The 27,867-nt window shown below is 41.8% G+C and overlaps 1 protein-coding gene across 1 annotated transcript in view; it reads left to right on the top strand.

The window, feature by feature from the left end:
- PDLIM4 (PDZ and LIM domain 4) overlaps positions 1–27,867 on the top strand; it is a 525,321-nt gene that overhangs the window by 436,346 nt on the left and 61,108 nt on the right. The window contains exon 5 of the mRNA XM_069244747.1: positions 1,490–1,647. Coding sequence (XP_069100848.1) covers positions 1,490–1,647 — 158 coding nt within the window. The remainder of the gene's footprint in view (positions 1–1,489; positions 1,648–27,867) is intronic.

Here is a 27,867-nt window from a genome sequence, read left to right on the forward strand (position 1 = left end):
ATGTTGTGCCACAGATGCATCAGAATTTCTGACGCATCTGTAAAAACATGCACCATGGAGCTCTGTATAGTAATTACAGCACATCCAGGGCATTGTTAAGGAATTATTGGGCAGCTCAGGAAATCTGACGCATGAGGCGGATGCGTCAGTTTCTTGTAAATTATTTTTGCATTGCTGTTAGTTTTTGATACAAATGAGGTATTTTGTCAAGAAACAAGTCAAGAGATTCTGTCTAGTCAATGAAGCAGAATTTGCTAGTAAAGGCAAAACGGAATTCAATCAGGGTTCGTAGGTAGATTAGGTGGGGGGGATATCAATAATATTAATTTTCATTGTGAGATTAATTTTAGGTGGTGGATTATTGGCCAGGCTTAAATGTTCTCAAGGATCAAAGCATTAATTTATCTCTTCTGGAGATGTTAGCTTAAAAGACAGCAATTTTGCCCAATCAATGACTGAACTCTCTGTGGAGTTCTAGACACAGATTATATTGTGTGAGCAGAAATAGAACTTGTGGAACATGTTATCCTGGAGGTGTTTTTTGGAATGGGAGTTTGACTAGCTGGTTTCGGTTAGTCAGGTAAACTGAAAGATAATTTAAAACTGTATCTCCAAAGCCTAAACCTTATTTTAATTTACCCAAGTAGGTTTCATGACTGAAAACATTAAAAGCTGTCACCAGGGTTGAGTATCAACAGGCAGGAACTGCTAATGTTAATGATACTGCTGACAATTTCTTCTACTCGCAGCATGACTGTTTCGAAACTGAAGCCTGCTCCAAGGCCAGATTCTATGTCACCAAGAAGATTATGATCCAGGATATGTTGCTAAATGTTATCTGTGGCTACACAACATTCAGCAACAGACAGTGGTTCAGAAGTACTGAAGTACTCTGAATCCACAAAGGGTTTTTTAATTAAGGGTTTGAGACTTTCGGGGTATTGGCCTTGCATTAATGAACAGTTCATATATGTATTTTATTAGAGATGCCGGAATAGGGTCTGAGAAAAGGGTGAAGTTTTAAGTTTAGAGATGATCCTGAATAGCTTATCTTGTGAAATTCCATTGAAATAATGCCACATAGTCACAAATTTAGTCTTATAAGTGAATGTAAATGCTCACGGGAGAGGACGTCACCTTCGAGAGTTAAATCTTTTTTTAATTTTTGAGTAGAGTAATGAGGCAAAACTCTTCACATTGGCAGCAGGGCCTGGAAATGTGAGATTGGTGGGTATGACATATATCTCCTGTCATACTGAAACACCCATTTTAAGATGCTTCCCCATCCATCACTTTTCAACCAATTGTTACCTAAAAATGAATGCTGATCACGCTTGAAATGTTGGTTAATATTTGAGATAAATATGTATACCAAATTAACAATTAGCACTTGACGAATCGGGTGTCAAGTGCTTTTTAGTGTTTTAAACCTTAGAGGAGATGTGGAGATAATTTGACATATGTCTGGTCTTTTTCTCTTTTGACCCAGTGCGGATACTCAGCGGTCGATTCCAAAAAATCGAAATGGGATTGGTATGGATTCCGATGTGTACAGAATGCTTCAGGATCACGAAGAACCGGTTTCACAGCCAAAACAGTCGGGATCTTTCAAATATTTGCAGGGAATGTTAGAAGCTGGAGAGAATGGTAAGACAAGGTTTCTTTTACTTTTAAAATATGGTTGCGAACTAGAGAATAAACTAAGTTGATTTAATTTAATAATCAGAGGTTTGCTTTAACAAATAGTGTTACTAATATGTTAACAGTAATAATGACAACAGCAACTATTATTATTATTCGGTCTACACGGATTTGATTCTCTAGTGGTGTGTGCTTCTACAAACCAGCCACCGACTGGGACACTTGACTTCGATTTGAACTGCTGTGTGTCCTACATGTATGTGCCTGGAACAGACAGGAACAGACTATGACTCTCATTATGAGTCTTGGACCACACGGCTGACGGTACGACCACCGACAGGCTGGCGGTGCGGACCACCGTATTATGACCATGGTGGTGAACAGTAAGCAATACAGGCAGTTCACCGCCTGTGCCAGCGTGACCGCCGGCGGCAGTAGTAGGCCTTTTAAGGTCGATTTACACCCATTTATCGCTGCAGTTATGAGTAACAGGACCATGCTTTCCGCTGCGGTCACCCCGCCGGGCAAAGCTTGGCGGTCACCATTGTAAGTATAGGGGGGATTCGGACCCAACACCACTGTCATCTCCCATGCACACATACAATACAACCAATACACATATATGTCCCCCCACCCCTAACTGCATGCCCCCACACGTTAACACAAAAAATAACAATTTTTTTTTCTTTTTTCGGCATGGACCACATTGAGGCACCCAGAAACCACAGATGCACACACAGACACTCCAAATACACAGGGCACACAGGGATACCCCCACACACGCATAGACGTCATCTGCCCTACCTTCTTCGAGTGTTTCGATGTGACGGCTGCAGGAATCCCTGTGTTGTGAATAGGGAGTCCCACACCGCCAACGTATTTCCACTGTCGACACACCATACTGCTGAATTTTGGGTCATAATATGGTGGGCGGATAATTTTTGGCGTGGTGGTGTTGGTTTGCTGACCGCCAATTTTCAGCCATCGGTGGCCCTGGCAGTCTGTGAAAAATGGCAGATTCCTGGCAGTGAGTGTTTATGAACTCATAATACGTCAGACTGCTTACCACCGACACTAGCAGTCTTTTGGCAGCGGCAAGCAAGGCAGTCAGCAGGATTTCCCACCAAACTCATAATGAGGGCCTATGTGCCTATGGAGTCATTTAGGGGTCGCCCAGGGGTCGCAACAACGACCCCTGTCTTGCCCTTTGCGACCCTTGGCACTGCCTTTGTGACCCCCTGGCTTCAGAGGTGGCACATTCAGTGCCAGAAACAGCCCATCCTAAGGACGTCAGGTGGGACTCCACTGTCTTTGTTTTCTGTCAATTCTTATTACACTAATAGTGAAAAATAACATTTTTAATATTAGTGTTAAAAAATGAGGTACAATTAGCTGGAATGTTTCCTTCGATTGCAGCTGAGGTAAGTAAACATGCTTTTAAATGTATGTGGTGTGCATGCTTGCAGGTCAGTGTGTGTTTATGCAAGCAAGTGTGTGTGTGTGAATTTGTGTGTATGAGTAAATATGCGTGTTTGAGTGAAAGTGGACTCAAATGCTGCATGATGTCAATTCCGCTACCTCTCGCATTCTGGTGAATTGACGGCCATGTGTGTGCTCCAGTAACACTGAATAGACAAATACAATCTGAAATAATATTTCCTTCACTACAGAACAATGAACATACCAGGAAAATATATATTACTCCCCCGATTGATTTTTGCACACGTTTATCAGATCTTATCAAGCAAACAAATAGGCGTTTGAAGCATCTAGTCGCATTAGCTGATGCAATATTTCGTATCATAAACAAACTAGAGAAATATACCTTCTTCCTTGATGCTGAATGAATTCAATTTCTTGTCTTAATCATTCTTATCCTCTAAGGCCCTCCCAGAGACTTAATGTTCAACAAATCCAATTATGAAAGTTCAGGAAAAGCCTGACTGTGGTTACATGTAGTAGATTACCCAAGCATTGTGCAATTTAGCAGTCATGATCATTAACAGAACTGAAAGCAGCTACCTAATATACTAAATTGCTACTGTGGGGAATTTAAATAGTGACCTCCATCTGTTTACTTTCTCTTACACTTTGCTCTGTACTCTCTTTTCCCTAATGTATTTATTTGGAAGGAACCAACTAACGTCTGTGTTCCAAAAAACGTTCTATAATTGATTCCATGTTCAAGAACAAATGACAAATGAAAACAAGCCTTGCAAGTACACTGCAGATTGATTTAGAGATGATGAAAGTTCTTATTCACTATAATTCTGCAGTTTGGGATACATTTTTAGGTATGAGTTTCCAGTGCAGATATCAAACAGACCTTCTGCTTACAAAATACTGTGAGTTGGCTTTGAGTCTGCCCCTATGGTTACCGGCTTTTGGTCGCCTTGCTTCAATCTCCTCTAAAACTTTCCCAGTCACATGTAGGGTCACCCACAGAAGTATCTCTCACAGGATACTATTGGCTGTTTAAGTATATCTCTCTGCCTTGAATGAAGTGTTTGCTTTGAATTGCACGAAGGACTGCATATTTACTGCTGGTCCCCTCCTGTGTGTCTCATAATTCATTTCTCCCACCTGCCACCCCTTCTTGTGCATTTCACCTGCCCTACCCTCTTTCCCCTGTGTGCTTCTCATTACCCGCCCCAACCCCATCTAGTTTCTCCTTGCCACCCTTCTTCCTTTTCTGGTTGTGCTCCTCATTCCCCCAACTCACCATTCTCTCTCCTTCACCTCTACCAACTTTACACTATGTGCTCCTCATTAGCCCTCAGACCACAACCCATCTTGTTCCTCCCTTCCTTTTTTACCCTGTATGTTCATTGCACACCACTCACCACCCTATTTCTAATTTCTCCCTTCCACCCCTCGCACTTTCCCATATGTCCTTCTCAAGGCCCTGTCCACTCTGCATTCCCAGTGACTACTTATTAATGCCACCGGTAGCAAGTATTTTTTCCATTTATTTAAATTTCCTAGAAACGAAAGGCTAGATATAGGGAATAAATTGAAGGCTTCCTTGTCTTCAGTACCCACCTCTTTGTGTTTTCATGCCCCAAGAAGTTTTAGAGGCAAGACAGACTAAATTATAGGCCCATATTTATGAAAAATTACGCACAACTGCGCTAGCGCAGTTGTGCGTCATTATTTTTAACACAAACTAACGTAATTCCATAGCACCATCCGTGCGCCATATTTAAAAAGTTAAGCACAATGGCGTTAAGGAATGGTTAGCTACATAATAAATTATGCTAACCATTGTGACTTGGCTTAAGGGAAAATGAAGCTTATGCAGCAAAAGTAGTACTAGACCGTTTTGCAGCATGTGTTTATCACGCAAAATGGGTTAGCTCCATTTTTTACCACATTAGCGCAAAAAAACAACAAGCAAGGAAACATACAATTTCTAACACAAGATGGAGATTGCAGGGCAGGAGATACCCCAAGGAGTCCCCAATCAGTCAAGTACCAGCTAGGAGGGTCCGGCAAAGTCCCAGGAGAAGGAGAGGAGGAAGCACAAGGGTACGCTGTCATAATATCCTCTCCCTCCTTCTGCTCTGCTTTGTGGCTGCTGTGGTGGTGTTTGGGGTTGCTGCGGTGGTGGAGGGATCTCTTGGCTGACGTCTGCGGAGTGTCCCAAATCGGTGCATTGGCACTTCCATGTTGTCCTTCAGGTTGATGATGCTCCTTATGTGTGTTTTCCTTAAGTGGTGGTATGTGGCCTCTCTTTAACGCCTGGTCTGACCAGATGTTAAATTTTGACGCTAATTGGCCTTAGCATCATTTTTTAGGTCCACCTCCTTAGTGTGTATCGTTTTAGCGCGGGGAGGTAAATATGGCACTGGAGGGGTAGCGGGATTTTTTGGAAGGGAACGCCTACCTTGCATATCATTGTCGCAATGCAACGCAAGGTGGGTTGGCGCTTCCAGAAAATGATGCTATCTCAGATATTTTGACGCTAGATGGGTCGAACGTCAAAATATAAATAAATATGGAGTTAAGTTAGCGCCGCTTTAGCATAAAAAAAATTATGCTAAGGCGGCGCTAACTTACCATAAATATGGGCCATAGTCCCTCAATTCTTCCTAAAGTATAGAAAATATTAATTTCTGATGTAATATCTTCTCAAACAATAGAATTGTCAGCAGTTGGACCATACATGTTAATTAAATGTCGGATATGTTTATCAAGCTTAACTTTATCATGAGCAAATCTCCCATCAGCGTCTTAATATCTTCTCAAACAATAGAATTGTCAGCAGTTGGACCATACATGTTAATTAAATGTCGGATATGTTTATCAAGCTTAACTTTATCATGAGCAAATCTCCCATCAGAGTCTTTATAATGATGTAGACTCTGGACACATAACTATAGAGAAAAAAGGATAGCGTCCCCGTCTTTGAGCAGTGGTTTCTGAAAAAAAGCAAATATCAACTTTCTGTCTCGGTAACTATTCTACTCTTTTTCTTTTGACTGGATGTCATTAACCTTTCACATTAAGAGTAGTAATTTTAAGATTCGAAAAAGCCCGACATAACTAAAGTGGAAAAGAAAAAGAAAAAAACAAATAACAGCAAATCTTAGTGGCTGATTGAAACATTTTGTACCTCACAGAAAACTGATATTCAAGACAGATAACAGAGACTCGTTTGATTACGGGAACCACTTAAGTAAGTACACGAAACACATAAGAGCGAGCTAAGAAACCACACCATAAGTTTCTTCTTTAGATAATCAGTAGGACAAGAAGAGATAATACTGACAAAACAAATTTTGAAACTCATTAGAATGTTGTGAGTCCATAGAAAGAGGATTGTGTTGTTCAAGATATACAATTAACCTCACAGGAGAGTTGAAGAATTTAGATATAACATTCTACTAAATTCTCATCATCAGTGGGTCAACAATGTCATATATGTACCCTGTATCTTTCACGTGTTACACATAGAGAGAGACGACGAATCCCAGAATCAAAAGCCATATACACAAAAGGTATAGGGGGGATCTAGTGAATGAACGAGCAAGGCCTGTTCAACTTGTGATAAGATCACTCTTTTCCATGATCTAGTTAGAAATGAAGTATGATTGTGATAGCCGTGTGTTGGGGACCTATTAGAGAGGTTCCTCCTTACGTAATTGGTGGTCTCACACACATTATATTGTCATGCTTCATCATTTGAGCACCTATCCCCACCCAGGTAAGATAAAACCACCTGGGCGGACTCACCCTTGTGGATAATAGAACCCTGAGGGAGTGCTGGAATGATATTTCTCTGGATAATATAGGGATCCAGTTATATAAATAAAATTACCTAGCAGCTCACCAGTGTAGCTCACACCTTTTAATGATGGTGTTTGTTGGTGAAATAAAAACAAAGTCGGGACACTATTGGGTATAATGACTCATAATGTCACTCTAATCCTACTGGCCAACATGTTTCTTCCCACACATCTAGCCTTTACTGGTCTGGGGAATTCGTCTGGGCCTGCGATCCCTCCTAAATATAGTGTGAAGAGGTTGCCTATCCTAAATTATTGGTGAAAGGCTCACACATAACACACTCTGGACCTACCTGAGTATTAACGAAAAATTGAGAGGCCTAAGGAAAGAAATGGAGGAAGAAAAATTAAGGCACGGCATGCACAGAGGCTATATATGCGTGAAAATAACCACAGCAAACCACTGCACACAAGGTGTAAAGACGCATGCCAAATGTGATATCACAACCATGCAATTACTCATTGTTGTGGACGCGGTGCCTAAAGAAATTACTTATTGTATGCACTGCATCTATAAAGAAAGGGACTATTTCTCTTACCCTAAAAAGTAAGGGCAGGTGGCCCCTGGTCTGGGGGAAGGGAGTGATGCCCCTTATAGTCACACAATGTGAGAGAAAATAAGCAGAATCAAAGGAAATCAAATGGCAAGAGGAACGAATTCCATAGAAAGGTAGTAGGTAGTACACTAGTCGCAAATTTAGTAAAATCTTCCCATCGGGGCAAAATGGAGGAGCTCTCCGGTGGAAGAAGTCCACTGCATAGTACAATGCCAGGTTCTCTCAACAACATGTTTGAAGAGGCCTTAAACTTAAATTCAAGTGTGTAACTCGAGGTGCACGCAGGGCGTCTCACTAGGTTGCTAAAGAGCCCCTGCAGCAACTTGGGATGTAAGTGGATGGAAGGTGAAAAATCACCAAAGTACATGATTGTATGACTTGATAAATAAATTAAATTTGATTTGTATACTGGCAAAAGAAGCCCTCGCCCTGGCCATTTTTCAACCTAAATCAAAGCAAAATACAAGCAACAGCACAAAGACAAACGTTAAATGAATTCTAAGTACAAGGGAAGACAAACGGAGAACAAATAAACTCATCTTATCTCTCATAGGAATTTGGAGAAATGGGGCTCGCTGGCTTCCGTGCATTTATATGATGTGACACCCCAGGGGGGGAAGAAGACTTACTTCATCAAAGGGAGCAATCTCTGGTTGCACCTTTTGTGGCCCCTCCCCAGCAGCTTGTTTTCGCGAGCTGGAGAGGAGCACCAGGTAAAGTAGCCAGTCTGAGTGCGATCGGCATGCGTTGGCGCACCCGGAAGACGTGTCATGTCCGCGTCTCCCTGGGGTGAAGGCTTACGAGAATTGAAGTCCCATGGGCCAAACTACCCAGTGTTGCAGTGAGCGCTGCGATCGAGATTGTAATAGAAGGAGAGGAGAACAGAAGAAAGTGGGAAGGGGGGAGGAAGGCGAAGGGGAAAGAGCGGGCGAAACAAAGTGGAGAGGGGAAATAAGAAAGTGGGGATATGTAGTGAGCAGGGGTGTGGGGGGAGGGTGGAGGAAGGGGAAGGGGGAAGAGGGGAAAGGGGTGAAGAGAGAGAGAGGGAGGGAAAGAGGGGGAGAAAAAGGAAAAAGGGAAGAAAAGAACTAAGGCAGTACTAAATGTTAAAGTATTGGTGCTGCGGGGGCTAAGTTTATTCCACTAAGTGGAAGAGTGGTAGACATAGGCGTTGCTATGTACAAGGTGGTAATGCAGAGGGGGCGCCAGGCTTGGGTTGTCCTTGTCTGTGTTGTGTTGAATCAGATGATAAGTATGGTCATCATACAGTTCTCACACTAATTATGTAATATTGACCATTGTATTTCATCATTGAGCCCATTGATATCTGTTCGTTATCGCAAGACCCATCTCTGCTCATATCGCAGGAGCTGTTGGTTCATGTTGGTCATAGTTTGATTCAATTTGTCAGTAACGAACCACTCCATGTCATCAGCCAAGTGATTGTTCCTCATATAATGGCTGGTAAGTTTTGTGGCATCGCGTTTACAGCGAATTGTGGTCCTATGTTCACAAATGCGTGTGCCAACTCTTCTTGTTGTCATTCCAATATTTCCGAGTTGGCACGGGCATTTAATTATGTAGACAACATTCTTGCTGTTGCAATTTCAAAATGTTTTTAATTTCCAGGCGGTATGGAAGCCTAGGTCCAAACTCTGTCTTTTTTTGGGAATTGGCACACGCTGCATTTGCCACACAGATGGTGACCTGATAGTAGAGGTAAATGCCATAGAGTCAGTTGTTTCTCCATGGGTATTTTAGCCCGAGGTTGTGTGTAGACTATCATATCTCAAATACTTTTTGCTCTCTTGAAGGCATGTAGTGGTTGGCCAAAAGGAAGTCTTCCTGATGTCAATATTTTCCAGTCGTCCATGATTATTTTTTGTACCTTACTGGATAGGGGATTAAAGTGGTCACACAGATTATTTTATCTTCATCCTTACTTCTTTGAGACGGTTTTAACAGCTGGTCCCTATGGTTATTACGTGACCTTTTGTCAGCTCTCCTGATGAGGTAGACTGGGTATTTTTTTCATGAAGTTTCTTGGTGAGCCTTTGGGCTTGTTTTGTATAGTCTGTGATGTTGGAACAGTTCCATCTCAATCGCAGAAATGTACCCACTGGCTGATTCTCTCTTAAGGCTCGTGGGTGAAAACTATGAAACTGGAGGAGGTTATTCCGATCTGTAGGTTTGTAATATACTTGTGTTGCCAAGAAACCATTTTATTCATAGATCAGAAGATCGAGGTTGCGTAGTTCTGTACCTCCGATAGTCATGGTGAATCATAAGTAAGGGTTAAAGGCATTAAGCCAGTCTGCAAATACTAAGGCATCCTTAGCAGTGCCCGTCCAGATAAGGAGGACGTCATCAATGTAACGTTTCCATAGTCTGATCGTAGAGACAAACTAAACTAGGGGCAAATGTACTGCTCATTGATGTCCCATGCACTTGCAGGTAATAAGTGTTCTCAAAATTCAAAATAGTTGCTGGTTAGTGCTAGATGGGCTAGATCTAATATGAACTCTGGGGGGGGTTATTGATTCCCCTTTAGTGTTGTCACGGAGTTCCCCGACCACCTCTAGGGTTGCTTCCTGAGGTATGTTGGTATACAATGATTCTACATCCAGAGTGATCAAGAGTTCAGTATTCTTATCAAAGTGCATCCCTTTAAGCAGGTTCAGGAAATCTTTGGTGTTGTGCAAGTAAGTTGGTATTTTCTTAACAAGGGGTTGTAGAAAAGTGTCACAGAATTGTGACAGTGGTACTAAAACTGATTCAATCCCCGAGACAATTGGTCTACCGGGGCAGGGTTTTTCATTTTGTGTATCTTGGAAAGGATATAAAAGTACGGTGCTTTGGGATTGTTTTGAATAAGGAATGATGCCTCATGTTTTGTAAGACACTCATTGTTCAGACCTTTGGAAACCAAGAGGAAATATGTTCTTGGATCTCAGGAGTGGGATCTTTAGATAGTTTTTTGTAGTACTGTGTGTCGCCCAATAGGCGTAGGCATTCATCTTTGTACATTGTTTGTGGCATAATCATAGAAGCTTCAACCTTGTCTGCTGGTTTAATTACAATGGTTGGGTATGATGTAAAATGTTGTAGGGCTGCTAATTCTCAGGTACTGGTGTTATGAAATTTGTGAGTTTGTATATGTTGCAAATTGTCAATCTTGTGACTGACTGATTTCTCAAAAGCCAAAACTTCTTGTGACATTTGACAAGTTGAGGGGAAAAAAAATGATTTTGGGAGTAGGCCTGTGTTCCCGTTAATCTCAGTGTTAGGGGTGGGATGTTCCCAAAAGAAAGTTCTTAGTCAAACTTTTTGAAAGAACTCAGAAAGTTCGGTTCTTAAACTGAAGATGTCTATTTTGGGGTTGGGATAGATGACTGGAAAATATTGACATCAGGAGGACTTCCTTTTGACCAAACCCTACATGCCTTCAAGATGGCAAAAAGTATGCAAGATATGATAGTCCACTCACAACCTCGGGCTAAAATAAGCACGGAGAAACAACTGACTCTATGGCATTTACCTCCACCTTCAGGTCACCTTCCATGTGGCAAACGTAGCGTGTGCCAACTCACATAAAAGACAAATAGTTTGGACCTAGGCTTACATACCCCCTGGAAGTTAAAAACATTTTCAAATTGCAACAGCAAGCATGTTGTCTACATGATTAGATGCTCATGCCAACTCAAATAAATTGGAATGACAACAAGAAGAGTTGGCACACTCATTTGTGAACATAGGAGCACAATTTGCTGTAAACGTGATGCAATAGTTGCATTATAATAGGAAATCTGTTATCTCGTAGTACTTTTAATAACACTGGATGATATTGTTAAATTCATTTATTCTCTTTTCATCCTTTTGCAAATGATGAACACATTTGGAACATCACCAACACAGAGCCACCCCTGCACCAACTAACCCAGACAATGTACACAATTGGAGGAGACAGGATACTGATCGCTGAGCTTGTCAGGGCCATCGCACACCCAACCCACCCTCCAGCTAAACTTCATGTCACATGGGAGGGGCATATTAGATGCCGTTTTACACTGAAGGAGGGGGAGCAATCTATCCCTCTTCTGCCCAAAAGTTGCCAGCATGCCAGATTCCAATACATCCAAAATAACATACTTCACCGTGCCTACATGACACCAGAAAAAAGCTCAGAATTTATAGCTTGGCTGCTCCCAGCAGCCCACGATGCCCAGTCCCACATGCAGACATCAGACATATTTTTGGGATTGCCCAGCTGCGCAACGCTTCAGGGATGCTGAATACAGACACTACACTATCAACTGCCACTGGCCACACTGGAGTGTTTCATTTTAGGACTCTAAAAGCATCTGAAAGCTTGAAGAATAGTGACAAAATTCCTGGATTTGACACTACTCATTGCTAGAAGATCACTCACTATGCAGTAGAAGGGGGTGTTGCTGCCCGGACTGACGCAATGGCATGCTACGGTGGCTGACTGGGCTGAGTTGGAGTCAGTAGCTCTAAGGCACAAGGAGGCAAGGTGCCTCTGTGACATTCTATTTCAACACAATGAGATGTGATACTTTTTTCCTTCAAAGTATATATAAAAGCTGACAGCTAGACCATCTTAGACACACTCATTCATATCAAGCCACATTGGCCCTGAAAACCACAAACCCTTTGCATTCTCCTGGACCTTGCCCAAAGCCATGCTGCATGATCCATGCGAACCATAATATGCACTTTTTGTGCATCCCATGGCTTCCCAAGTTTGCTTTCATACATTCTGTTGCTATAATTTTTTATAATTTTTTACCTCACTATTTCTGTTACTCTACACCTTGTGGACCAAACGTACCACCACATTCCATCATGCATCTCTATGTTGTACAGTATCTACTGTGTACTGACATAATTTTCCTAATTATTGTGCATAGAGATAATTCCTAATATTGTGCATAATGATTAACGTACTGCATATTTGTAGAAGCATGTAACACACAAAACTCAGTACAACTTGTTTGAAAAAATGAGGACTTTTTTAACCACAGAAAGACGAAAAGCAGAGATTGGTAGAGGCAGAGCTCCTACTTCTTTTAACTCGTGACCTAAAATCACACTTGTCAGCAAGTGTGAAATCCATGAGCTATTGTGCTGACTATGGTGCAGAATGAATCCACAATTGTTTTTTATAAAAATAATTTCAATACAATTAGTAGAGACCAGAATTTTATGTGTTCAGTTAATACATTTTAGTAACATTTCCATCTCCAAATGAACACTTCTGAAAATTGGCAAGCTGCGACCTAAAAAGACCAGAACTAAATCAACATGTACCTTTAAATTGACCTATTACTCCATTCGTTTCTTACCTAATCGAACATATGTGTCATTGTGAGGCTTTCCTTTGGCTTGAGCCTAAAATAAAGCAAACACTGACAGGAGTCCAGTGGGAGAACTGCTTCTAGATGATTTAAATCGATTACAAGTCCAATAGAACATTTTTGGGTTTCATTTCAATCCACTCCCAAATCAGCTTGTAAGTTAGCTGAGTCAAGTTATTCAACACATTTCAATGGCTGAAGCCACTATTTCAATAATTATCACATTGATCTGAGATGCGTATGTGACAGTTCACCAATCCACACTTTGCACATTGAAAATAATTCTCTATGTCAATATTTAATGCTTCAGGTGGCACTAAAATGTTGCTGTCAAAGTAGGACTTTATTTATTTGTGCCCCAAGCTTTTTGTTGAGTGGCACTTTAAATATCAATTAATAAAATCAGTTATGAAGAAAATTAGTTCTGTTAAGCACAGATTTTCAAGGCCAGTATCACAAAATGACAACTCTCATTGTTGTGAGGGTAACCCACACTTTTATTACCCTAAATTGTACAATTTTCTAATGTATTCCTGAATAAGAATCAGTTGTCTCAATTGAAGTCAATTTGAGATTATTAATTCTCCATAATGTTCCTTCCAATGCCCATTCATTCAATATTTATTGTGCCGACTCAATGACAGTGAATGCTGTTTTGGAAAGCAGCCTCCTTGTTGGTTTTTGGTGTGCAGCCAGTTATATTTTTTGGGTTGGGAATTCGGTAAAAACACATTCACTAGTATCAATTAGTAGAAAATTAATCAAGACGCAACCAATCAGAATCAGGATGCCAAACATATTGAAGATGAATAACAGCAATCTGTTAACATTTGTAAGTCGGGAGATAATTTTTAAGAAATCACCATATTTGTAGATTAGGGCAACTCAATTTTCTTTGTGTAGATATTTAACACCTGTCTGTACCACGTAACGTTTCCGAATGTTTTTGATAATCTGGTTAACCTTTTAAAACAATCTGATTTGAATGTAAAATAATTAAAATCTAATACAAGTGTTAATGGTTGGTTCTGTGTTTTAATTGCATAGCAAAAGCCAATAGCAGCCCAAAGAAAAGTGTGGTTACAGAAGGTGCTCAAGTGTGGTGAGAAAAACCGAGCACAAAAAGTAGGCAAATGGCGAGTGACCTAGACAGTACAAATGTAGAAGTTTCGACCCAATAAAAATATCTGTGGGCTCCCCGTCAGGATAAGGTCTAAGACATTTTGGGGGTTATTCTAACTTTGGAGGAGGTGTTAATCCGTCCCAAAAGTGACGGAAAAGTGACGGATTTACCACCAGCCGTATTACGAGTCCATTATATCCTATGGAACTCGTAATACGGCTGGTGGTATATCCGTCACTTTACCGTCACTTTTGGGACGGATTAACACTCCTCCAAAGTTAGAATAACCCCCTTTGTGTAGAAACACCACAAATGGAGTTAAAAGAAAGCCACTGAGACAAAAACTTTACTCGATGTGCAGCTCATAAAGATTATGAATAGATAAGGAAGCAACTTGATAAAGTCTAAACACAGTGAAAGAGCAAGAAGACAGGATAGTTACATCACTCTCCAAGAGAAAGCAAAGTGGCAAGCATGCACACACATCAGTGTGAGCAGAGTCTTACCAAACGCTCTCGGGTATTCCAAAAAGTACAAGATTAAATTGTGCAGGAAAGATTACTTAGAGGAATATTGTGAAGGGTGAATATGGGAACCATCGTATTCCATCCAGCATGTGCAGAAGGAATACTGTATCCTGAAGGGGTGAGGCTGGTGATGGCCGGTTCCAGACCATATTTGTGCTGCATTGGATGTTGGCGATATGTTCTGTTGAATGTATTCTTTTATAGTAGGACTTTCCTGCAGACACAACAGAAGCAGTACAAACACTACAAACTTTAAATTGCTTAAATGAGATAGCTATGCTTTGATTATAATGGACATTGAAAGAAGAACAAGGTACTGCATTATCAATCCTTTCAAACGAAGCAAAAGAAGATTAGAACACATAGGGGAACGGTTCCTGACATATTCAGCAATTGTATGGGAGCAGAATAATGTCTCTACATGGTTGTGGTGTATGTGCACTCTGTGTCATAAAGCAACTTTATGCTGCAGCTGGGTGGGTTGGGGTACCTCGATACGTCCAAGGATACAGCGACAGAGGGTCTCTTTATGATATCTGATTAGATGTGCGGTCAACCCAGGAGGGGCTTGCCAAAAAAGAAATGCAGAAGTAGTTGACAATTATTCCCAAAATAGATCTCTTGTGTTGTTCATTCAGATAAAGAGTGCATGGATGGTGCACTGATAGCTGGTAAGTACTTAGAACTCAACTACAACCCCTTATGACGTCCATCTAGATGACCTATATTTAGAATCCAACTCCACATTAGCTTTGCGTGGGTGAGACATACAGAGGTTTTCAGTGATAGTTGAGGAGTACTCCGAGACCAATTCTTAAGAAGAACAGTAAGGAGCTACATACAACTGCAGCAATTAGCTGTCCGGACCACACACTGTTAATACTGACATAATCAGTGGAAGCTGTGAATTACTCAAAATCCCTAACAAGTTCCACCCAAATGAGGTATATATTGATAACAGAGAACTCCAAAGGTCACTCTGAATACCGACCACTAATAAGAAATACAGGAATATCGAGTGGTAACAACACACACCCCTTGGAATGTCCTGTGTGCACGTTGAAAATTATATTGTGTTATCTCCTTTACGCCATCCTATATGCAAATGTAGTCAAGTGGTTGGGTTAGGTGGTATTTGTGCTCTATTATTTGTTTTCTATCTGGAGTTTCATCAGTTACTTAGAATTCATTTATGACTTTACAGAGGGGATCATTTTCAGTTATGTGAGTCAAACTGTTTTGTATGGGTTGATGTACAGCTTCAATTATCCAGATAAATAAGCTTCTACGTGCAAAAACGATAGATGGAAACGGGAGAAGCAAGAGAACATTGGCATTACTTTTTAGGTCCACTGTAATGTAGGATTAAAGGGATTGCAGAGGAGTAGTGAGATTTCATGACACTTCATACAAAATAGACTATGGGTATCAACGAGTACAGGTGCATGTATAAGTGCATGAGAATTTACTGTTACCGTATGGTAAATCCACCGCAGTCCTATCCAGTGGAATCCCCTGGAATGGAGAATTACAATGTGGGACCAATTTTCCCAGATAGCCAAGCCACACAGAATTCAAACATTTCTTGTGGTTTAATTTATCCATTTACCACTTGATCTGAGCAGATGGCAAACGTATGTGTCGATCTCTGGGGAGAGTTTGGGGTAAAGGATGGTATGGGGGAATAGAGGAGGGGGAGTTTTGTATGCTCCCCCATCAGAAACAAATTGGGAACAAGGCGTGGCTGCAGCCTAACTCACATCAAATTTCTCTAGTCTAATTTACTGGCCAGCAAAATCATTTATGGCTTTCCCACACCCAGGCAAACTAAGGGGCATATTTATACTTGTTCTGCACCAAATGTGCGTCATTTTTTAAACGCAAATTCGGTGCAAAACGAACTCCCTATGTATACTTTGGCGCTAGACCTGTCAACGCCACATTTATGGAGTTAAAGCCATTTTTGGATGTGGAAACTTACTTTGCGCCAATGAGATGCAAAGTAGGCGTTCCTATGCAAAAAATGACTCTATGGCCTTAGCGCTATTTTTATCCCCGTGCTAAAATCACTCACGGGAGGGAGGAGGGGTGAAAAAATAGTGCAAAACTTGCTTTGCACCATTTATTATTGCCTGGGACAGGGCAGGCATTAGGGGACCTGTGGGCCTATTTCCATGGTGGAACACCATGGAATAAGCCCACAGGTGCCCTACCCAGGCCCCAGGGACACCCCAGCACACCAGAGGGACAGCAGAGGATGGGGGACCCCATCCCAAGTAAATATAGGTAAGTACAGGTAAGTATTCTTTTTTTTTAAGTGCCATTGGGGCCCCTTAAATGGGCCCCCTACATGGCACTGGGTGCAATGGCCATGCCCAGGAGACCCTGGTACCCTGTGCTGGCCATTGGGGTGGTGGGCATGTCTCCTGTCCATGTGGTATGGATGGTTTTGCGTCAGAATTGACTCTAGGCAGGTTAGAGTCTTTTTTTTCTACTCTAGCCTGCCTGACGTCATTTTTTGGTGCAAAACCCCCTTCTTCCATACCGCCAGCCCCACCCGACTAATGTCATTTTTTTTATGTTAGCCTACCCTTTGCACTGGCTTGCACCATTCCATAAATATGGTGGCAGGCTGGTGAACAGAAATGGTGCAAGCCGGTGCTAAAATGTTTGGTGCAAAACTGCGTTAGTGCAGTTTTGCACCAAAAATTATAAATCAGGGCCTAGATGTGTAAAACCCTGCCACCCTTTAATCAGCCAGAGAGGACATGTCTTAATTCCACTGCACTTGACATATAATCATGGCCTATATGTAAAAAATGCTAATGCAGTTTATTTGTACTGGTGTAGGCCGTCTTACCTGGGAGAGGTAGTGTTGAAGCACAGGAGCAGATGTTGTGGCCCATACCTGAACAGTTCCAGACACGGCACTGCTACAGGGAGTTATCCTTTTCTTAAGAATTTTTTGTTCTGTACCTGGAGAATTTTAAGGTCACACCCAGTGGATTTCCTGAACTTCAAAAGGAAACTACAGCCTTATTAGCGGAGAGGAACACTAGCAGGTGTCGGTCACCATCTCACCGTGTTTTGCACTTAGGAACTGGGTGTGATGTATTAGAATTTGTTCACAAGAATTTTCAACATAATTAAAAATATAAAGTGTCAAAGCTAGAAACACCCTATTCACTGTTCTTCTCCATCACACATCTCTGATCTAATAGTCATGTAATTCCCCGCCCCGCATGCCTGTATACTTTTAGGCCTCAAATCAGGACTATGATTTTCCGCATTTCTTCCCAGCAACTAGTCAGAATGCTAACCCTGCTCCAGTCCTAGGAGTTTTTTTCCACCTGCTTCTTGTATTACAGCTTATGGAGTAAGGGAGGATACATTCCTGCTTGGCTCCTGCGTTTGCCACACAAGGTAGAAAAGAATCATGCCACTATTATTTCTTATGAAGTATATGGAGGCTGTTGTGTTCTTTCATTTAGTTCCACCATTTTAACTTGTATGAGGTCAAATCTGCAAGCTCATCCTGTAGACAATGTTCGTCAGAGAAACTGAAAAACTCTTCTCCAGGTTCCAGTAACGAGACCAGAAGAAAATGTGCAAAATTAGATGGGTAATTGAACACAGATTAACAGCATCATAAATAAAACTCCACATCTCATGCTAATAGAAGTCTGCCTAGTAGCCTAATCCATGCTCTCAGAACCTTTTTGCGCACACTCAAGACCATGTTAATATGAACCACGGCCTGAGACACATGTAACCTTATCAAACATATATAAAAGGTCTGCAGACATGTGACATCTTAACTGCAGAATGCAGAGCAGGACATCCAGATGAGGAATGACCTACGTCCACGGACCCATGTCTGATTCAGATGATGAAAGTGGCCGTTACTTGTTTGTTCGAATCAAAGGACCCTGCTTTCTAGTCAGGCCTCAAAATCATCCCAGAACATTCCGGGAGAAGGAATGAAGACCAGATTGAAGCTGCCAATCTAATGAAACGTGCATATCTGTTGCAATATCCCGGGGTTAAAAAAAATGTGATGCTTGGTTAGTTTGTGAAATCCCCTCCAATAAATCCCGGTACATCACTCAATTTTAAGATATGCATACACATTTCAAGGCATGATAAACCTGCAAAAACAAACATTTTTTACCTAGCAGCTCAAACAAGGTCGTTGATTGAATGTAAATCAGGCCACCAGACAATAGAAGGAAAGAGGAAGAGAACAGACAGGGAGAGCGGCAGACTGATTCCAAATCCAGCCCTAAAGTGGGTCTAAATTGAATTTAATCGAGTGGAAAGTTTGCCTACAATTGTAACATCAATCGCCAAATGCCATCTGTCCTAAAATAGTGGAAAATGGGAATTATTTCTGCACAAAGTCAATTAATAAAATTGAGCATTGGGCTTTCTTGCACACTGAATACCCTGGAGACTCTTACCAATTATGGTGAAATCAGCTCACCAGAGAGAGGTGTTTTAAAACGCAGTAATTTTAGCAAGATGTTACTTTCAGTACTAGCTTATTTGTGAAGCAGAAGAATAAGCACTAGATGAGGCATGCAAATATGTCTTCGGTGTCAACCTACATTGCATATATCCTTATGCAGTTTTGTTAGGACGATATCTATGCAACAACCCACTGTCTGTAATACACAGGTGTCAATCCGCAGACCTGGAGAAAGGATTCGCACTGTTAAAACTGATTATCTAGGTTCAGTCCATTAACAATTATTATAATATTTCTGAATGGAAATGTGGTAATTTTACATGACATGCAAATAAAGTCCATCTGTGATACAGATGGGTTATATTTCTTTATAGCAATTGTGTGTCAAACTACCACAATCACCTCGTACGTAAAATGCTTGAAAGTTAAAAGTCCCTCCACGTGATCTGTGGGTGTTGAGAGGATTTGCGAATCCTGGTGAGAAGTAACAAATACAATAGCAGAATCTTCAGTCAGTTTCATATACTCTGTCTCTGTGTGATATGCATGTGTTTCATGTATCAGAGTGGTACCCACAATGCACAAACATAACCTTCCACCACAGGCAGTAGTGTGAGAACCATTTACAACTACTAAATACTGGGTGCAGGTGAAGGCTACAGCTGGAGTATTCAGTACTCCGAGTTTCATAGGAAGCGCTTGGCTTCTAGACTATTTTTCCTGCACTTATGTAATTCTGATTTGTCAAGGTATTTAATCATGATACCCAAGAAATTCCTTATCTGACCTTTGGGTGTTAAAATCGCATGCCAGGCTAAAAGGCCATCATATGTCAACAACTACCCTACAAATTTCATTAACAAACCTAATTTGATAGGATTTGAAGGTTACAATCCAAACCGAGCAGTCCATAGGTTTGCCTGTTAAGCTAGCACAACGTCCCACCACATTGAACTTCTCATGACTTCACACAGGTGCAGTTTGAATTGCATTATCAGTGGCAATGCTAGTGATACTACTTTTGCCGTGGCAATCTGCATGTGGTGGAGTTTATTAATGGCCAAATAACTAAGGGCCTGATTTAAAGTTCGGGGACTGGCTACTCCGTCAGATGCATGATGGCTATCCCTTCTCGTTCATCTTGAAATAAGGCAGGCACAGTGTACCTGTTAACATTTTGACATAGTAACCCATCCATCAAACTCTATATCAGGCTCTAATGTGCTTTTATTCATGAAAAGTTGCATAATGAGTTACATCTGTTTTAAGTTGTTTCTGAAGACAGCTGTGATTTGCAGGCCATCTAATTGCCCAGCAGCACATCAACGTTTCTGAGTGCACTGTTTGCGAAAGGAGAGAAGAACTAGGTGGTAGCTTCGATGGACCTGGAAAGATGTTCTCTCTTTGACTTGCATTTATTTGGGCTATAAGATGTTGATAGATGAGCATTTCCTTGTGCTGGTCTTAATTTCATTGAGTTATAACATATTTGATCATTCTCGATAGCCGGTAACATGCTCTCTTGAGGTATTAGCCCAATTTTCAATCAGTCATAGAGCATATCTCATTCTTCACTGCCACATACATTTTTGTAGATAAACAAACATTATTTCCTGCAGAAAGCAACTTGAAATTGAGATGCTGGAGTGCAATGTTACTTTCATCAGTGCTTGAATTAAATGACTTGTTGTCTCTAAGAATTAGAAAGAGGGAGGAGATATTTTACATAAGCTATTTGAGATTGTGTGACTCTGAAGAGATGTGATCATCTAAGAGTTGAAATGGCTATCATGACCAACTACACTGATTCATGGCTATTGATAGAACGGGGATGTAAATCCTAACTTACAAGATATCCAACAGGAAATATTTTTTTCATATGGTGCAATGTTCCAGTAATCTCTATCTCTATGATCCTACCATGACTTTGGGCTGGTTGGGATGCAGAAAAGCTACATGCATGACCACGTTCACTCTTGGAATGCCAGCTTGAAAAAATTGTTAGTAAATTGTTGGGGCTTAATTTATTCCAAGTATTATCATTTTGATTGTTTTCCAGTACTGCATTCCCAAGCGACTTCTAATTGTTGCCTTAATCATTAAATAACATATATCCACTTCAAAGTTGAACATGGTATGTCTGGGTGGTTCTGGATATGACTTTTCAAACAAACCAATCTGATATTTCTATTGATCTTTCCACCCACACTTTCACCCACCTCCTACACCTGTTTATTGAAGGATCTGCTTAGTCTGTGGTGCCCAACTCAGCACAAAGAGGTGTTGAGCTCATTATATGAGTTTGCCAACAACCCTAAGGGATATAAAATCAAGCCTAATACTGACATAGTGCTGCTTTTGAGCATTTGAGAAAGCCCTTTCACAGTGTTCAATTGTTATGTCCTGGCATTCGGCTCCAACACATAGGCCCAAATTTAAGAGGGCCTATCGCCATTCCAACTCCACATTAGCTTCATTTTTTTACTCTAATGTGGCGTTGGAAGGCCAAAAACGCAGCGCCATATTTATGCATTGCGCCACTTTGTAACCCCTTGCGCCACATTATGCCTGCTTCAGCCAAAATGTATGCAAGAAGGACGCTTCACGCTGGGGGCACTCCTTTCACAGGGACAAGCTCCTAAAAGGAAGTTAGTTATTAAAACCAATAAATCCTGCCCCAGAGTTGGATTTTGTCAGGTCCGATAACATACCCCTCAAACACTGACCACTCGTACTGAGGGTCTAAGGGTGTTGCTTAAATGTTTGATTTCTCCACTTTCTTTGAAAAGTTTCCATAACCACTACTAATTTTCTGAAAAGCATTTATAAGGGTTGCGGCATGTGCTTCATTGTGTACAACTCGAAGATTGCCATTGTACTGCCAGCCCAACACACACCTGTTCCACTGGTTCCTTAATAGGTGTAGGCTCTTGTTTGCCACATAAAAGTCCTGCCAAACTATTCAGCCATTTGATATCTGTGCAGCCCAGTCCTGGAGAGTGAAATGTAAAGCCATGCATAACAAAAGCAATTAACAATGGATCGAGTTACATAGGAAAGCTGGAAAGTCCGGAAAGAAACGTTAGAATTTGATCATATTCAAAACGTAAATCAAACGGCTCAGGCGAGTTTCGTAGAGCATAGTATGGCACCCAAGTTTAGAATTTCAAGATGATTTAAATTAAGGCTTTGCTCACCTGCGACCAGCACACAATCGCACTAAATCTCTCATGATACAAGAACATGTCTCAGATAATTTTCTTTCTGAAAGAGGCACGAACAGGTCGAAATACTCTACAAAAATAAAATGATTAGTTCTAATGGATTGTAGAGCCACACCTGATAACTAGCATGTGTCAAATTTGATTTATTTTGATGAATGCAGAGAAGCGCTATTGACTTCAATGCTAATGCTTTTAGAAAATGTCTAGGGACAATGATCACTCTGAGTGTGTTCTGGAACCCCGATAAGTAGCAAATGTGTTTTCTACTCTGTGGAACTTTGGTTTAGAAGTCATTCTTTTTCAAACTTCAATCACACCTGAAAAATACCACTTTTAACTATTGTTATTCAACATTTAAATGGATCAATCAAGTAAACACCTGATCAAGGAAACGCTATGAATAATTTATTTTTATTTTTAACTGGTGAATTGATTTCCGAAATACATCAGTTCCCATCATGAAGAAAGTTAAAGCTAATCCCACACAGGTGTTATTATTAAACAATAACAGGTTTAAGGCAAGCGAAAAATGCATTCTTTCCAACAAATTAGCAAACACAAAGTTTTTTCAGGAGTAGACGGCTGTAATGCATTGCTTTAGTAGTCTATTTTTCATTCATATCTCAATTGCATCATGATTGTTACAACTGTTTCTCCACCGCATTGTTGTTATTGTGCGGATTATAAATTTCAGTTCCTGTAATTTTGCATTAGCATGCAGGCTTGTAAATGTAATTTAAGATATTTTTTCACTCTCATTAGAACTCTTCAGAGATGTGCTGTTGACGTCTGATCTCTATGGAGCTCCACAATCAAATGGTTAATCGCAAAGAACTTAGGGACATATTTATCAATGTGTTGCATTGCCCTTGTGCCACACAAGGGGGGATTGAAGGGTGACGCAACCTTAAAGTAAGATTTATCAAGCCACGCAAGGTCACCTTGCTTGGCACTAAGTGGCTGATAAATGTGCAATAACGCAACACAAATCACTGCGTTACTCTGCCCCAAAGAGGCTTACCATGGGTGAGGAGGGAGTCTACCCACACATCCACCCTGGATTTTGGCACATTCCCAGATTTATCAACACTGGTAAACCTGGGAATGCGGCATATGATTGTTTAAACAGCCTATTCTGCAAGTAACACATCTCCCAATGCATCTCTAGCATGCCCAAGGAAGCCCATCAATTACGTGCAAGTAAAGATGAGTCTGGTACTGACATACTCTTTTACAAGAAGTGTACACTACAATGATAACAACGTAACTGGAGATAAAAAATAAGGGTGATCAGTAGATGTGTGCACCTGTTGCAATCAATGGACAAACTAGCAAAACAAGGATTTGTGGATAACTTGAACCAATGAGATCATAGGGTCTCTGGAAGGATAATTTTATCTGGAGTGATCATAAAAAACTTATAGGTGTATTTGGCTACATCAATCAGTGTTTTCTAGGGAAGTGAACTGAATTAGAAACACTATACAAAGGTTAGTAGTAAGTGGGGTTCAGTTTGGGAAGGCAGAAAGTTCAGCACTGACTCTCAGACTTTTTCATGTGTGACCTTGTAAGAGCACTCAAAAAACCTGAATACCTCTATGATCTACCACAGAACCAATATTCTAGAAGAGTAAAGGAAATGAGAATGAATTTAAACATTGTTGAAAGAATGGGGGGGTGATGGTAACTTGGGGCCAGATGTACATAGGTTCAGATTTGCCATTACCTAATAGCACATTTTTGTGATTCTCAATTTGGTAATTGCAAACACCCATGTAGCAATGTGTCCTTACGACATGGCAGTTTACAGACCGTTTTAGCGGTGGACAGACTGCCACATTATGACCGTGGAGGTTCAGCAACGGTCAGACCGCCAGAACCACCAGTTTCCCTCCACTGGAGGGACTGGTAGTGCTGGCGGTCCTATTCCATCAAGGCAGTGCGGCATGCAGCGCCACCCTGGGTGTTATAAGCCCCCTCTATAACAGCTTTTACACGGCAGAGACGGTGTGCAGGGGACCCCATTGGGCCACCTGCACTGCCCATACACTTGGCATGGGCAGTGCAGAGGCCCACATGGACAGCCCCTATGTCTATGTAGATGGTGAGAAGTGCGACTGGGGCTGTTGCACCCTATGCACTGCAACATTGCCGCCGGCTTCATTATGAGCCCAGGTCAATGTTGTGGGATGTTCCGCCCGCTGACCCAGCCTGGAACTTGTAATGGGGCCCGCGGGAAGGCAGACGCACTGGCAGCAACCTGGCCGCAGGAGTTTGGCTTTTCCTCCTAAAAAACTCAAAATGACCCCCATTGTGTGAGTCGCATTGGGTCACAAATAGACCCACCTCATTAATATTCATGAGGTAGGTCTCGCTTTACGACCCTTTGGGAACTGCAAAAATCACATGGATGATGGCCAGCTGGGGTCAGCACACCACAATGTCTGTGATTTCTGTTAAATAAAGCAATCTGTTTTTTTTTTAATGCAGCCTGTTTTCCTTAAAGGAAATGGGATGGGTTTCAAAAAGAAAAATGGGAAGTTTTCTTTTCATTTTTTAAGAGTGCCCGCTCTTAAAAAGTATTTTTACAAATATTTGCAAAGTGGAAGAGGCCCCTTGCGAATTAGTTTCCACCTACTAGAAGTAGGCAGTAAAATGTGAATGTTTGAGACTGCATTTTGGTCGCAAAACATTTACACATACCACTGTGATTCGGTATTTGAAAGGGACACCCTAAATACGCCCCTACCTAATACTGACTCACATACCCAATTTGCAATTCGGTAATTGGTTATTAAATTGCAAATAGGGGTTTTGTACATTTAAAAATGCTTTTTTTCTGCGAATCGGACCATTTGCAACCTAAAAAACTTTTGTACATCTGGCCTAGGATTCCATGTAGCTATATGCAAAATAGGAGATTCTCTGTGAGCACTGGTAAGATAAAATAGGCATATTGAAGAAATTACAAAGGAGAGGGGACTGGGCATGAAGAGAACTAGATTGGATGGTGTGATACAAACAAAGAGGAATATTCCAAGATAACACATAGTTTGTTTTTACCAGTGTACAATTGATGGATCGGGCTTCCCTGAGGTATTGTGCTCACATGTACAGGTCACAGCCTCCAAACTTCTATGAGCACAACAGTCCAGACATAAGTTACTGGAACAGTTCCTCATAATTTCTATGAAGAGGGACCTAAGGATTTACCATATATAGCCTGGATAAAGTAAGAACATATAATGAAGACATTTAAATTACAAATATGTAAATAGTTTGTCAAGATGCATCTGCTGGTGTGAGTATATTCTACTGAAAAGGTTCTGAAATGAGACTTGTTTTCTTAATGAGGCTTGTTGTGCAGATTCTCAGAAGTATGGAATGGAGGTCTGCTGGGACCGAAAAGACCTCTGCGTGGTAATGGATGTGTACCCCTGCCTTGAGTGCCCAACAGTACTTTTGTCTCGATCCCTAATGTTGATTTTTGCTGTCATAGGGAAACATGGATCATGCATGTGTGCCATAACATAGGCCTGTCTGGATGGACTGTGGTATGGTGTAACTGGGGGTAGAGGGGGTTCCTAAAGCCCCTCATAGTGGTGGAAAGCTACTGCCTTCACCTGAAGTTAATCAGCACAAGCGTGGTGGTGGCAGCATACCGTGCAGAGATCAGCAAGTGTGAACAGGTGTTTTTTTTTCACATTGTCACTGGAGTAAGGCCTGCAGGTTCACTCACTCTTTCAAGTTCCGCTGCTGTGTGCTTAACTCATCCGTACCTTGCATCAGTTAGATGGGAAGTGCTGTGCAGTGCAGGAGTTGTGACTCTCCACTGGTTGTATGTGTGCCTGGGAGGGGTAAAGTAAAGAGGTAGAGCAGTGCTTGCATGGTGAGTGCATGTACTGGCTGTAGGTGTAAATGCGAGGAGTAAAATACATGAAAGATGAAGTGCTGTGCAGTGTGTTCATGGTCAGTGCATGTACTGGATTAATGTGTACCTGTGAGGAGTACAGCACTTGAAGAGTGAAGTATTGTGCAGCGCACAGATGGTGAATGGTTGTGCTGGCTGTAGATGTGACTGCAAATGGCACAATACAGAAGGTCTACCATACTGAGCAGGGCATGCAGGCTAGATGTGTGTGATGAGTATGTGTGCCTATCCTGGCAGAATACAACAAGGTAACATCGCTGAACAGTGTGTGTGCCATGTACATACACTGAGTGAAAATATGCCTGTAATGGTACATTACATGGAGGACCCAGAGTTCCATTTTGGGGAGCCCAGGTCTGCATGATGAAGAAAGGAGGAGGTAGAGAAATCCCACTAGACGAATTTGTGTCCTGCTGCATTCCTCTGAGCTGTGTGTGACACACACTGGAGGAGGGAGCGTGAGGCTTCCCTGTACACTTCAAATGCTGTTCTTTGATTCAGTCAGAAATCACAGGGAAGGAGTCTGGACACATCTCGGGAAGGAAAGAGGGCTGATAAAAGAATTGTATCTAGTGCGGCTGGGAGCCCGATATTAAGTATTTGATGCATATATCACTGTGGCTGACATCCAGGTGTGAACTCTAGTCACTCCCATTCTCCTGTGTTGTAGGACTATCAGCTTCAGAGTGTCTACTGCTGTGACAAACGGATTTCAAGAAGAAAAAGGAGAAGTGAAGTATCTACTTCAAAATAAACAGAACCCTAACATCAAAAGTTAAATTCCTAGACCCTAAATGAAATTTAGTGTCTGGAAATGGACTATAAGAAGGGGAGTTTGAGACCCCAGAAATGGTCATCTGCCAAGTAGCCAGATGGGCTGTGTGAGTAGGGGAGGTTCTGCAAGACTTCTGCCTGTGACCAAGACTGGGGGCCAAGCTCTGATAATCTGGCTGCTGGATGAGGGGACATCATCCAGGGAAGCCAAGACCACCTGCTCTGGATCCTGGAGAACCAGCGTGTGCCTGCTTGCCAAGACCATGGTGCCCTGTGAGGAAGAGGAGAGGAGAGTGTTGGAGAAAGTGAGGTCAAAGGAGGGAGCCTGTTGAGTAGACTCCCAGTGCAAGGTGTGAGGAGATGGCTGCTGCACCGATCGGGTTGTTACCTATGTGCACGACTGAGTCAGCACCACGTAAGCTAGGTGAGGGCTGCTGTGAAGATAGCCATATAAGATGATTGCAATGCGGTAAGGGCGGGAGCCTGTGAGGCACCATTCTGCCGACCCCGTGAGTCAGGAGGGGCTGCTGTGGAAAAGCCTACCTTGGAATCAGGGCCCAAGCCTGTGAGTCACTGTACCGGCAGCACCATATTCCGCTTGTATTTTGGAACCACGCATTCCATTGCAATGCATGCCGTTACAATGAGCGCGTTACCACGAGAATGTCATTACTGCACATATCCCTTACCATTCATCCCTTTACAATGAATAATGTTGTATCAGAATGTGTTTTAAAGGCATGTGTGTGGTAATGGTCCACCCCCCCCCATACCGCCCCACCAAGCACAAAAACCACCCCACCCTAAAACCTAACCACTCACCCCGCCCCTCCATAAAACAGTACCCCACCCCCAAAGCCAATCCCCCTGGCCCCCTCCCTAAAGCAGTCCTCCCCACTCCCAACACACCCTCCTCACTTAACCTGAAAGCCAACCTCACCCTAAAACATAACCCC

Source organism: Pleurodeles waltl, chromosome 7 (assembly GCF_031143425.1).
Source record: "Pleurodeles waltl isolate 20211129_DDA chromosome 7, aPleWal1.hap1.20221129, whole genome shotgun sequence".
Taxonomy (NCBI): Eukaryota; Metazoa; Chordata; class Amphibia; order Caudata; family Salamandridae; genus Pleurodeles; species Pleurodeles waltl.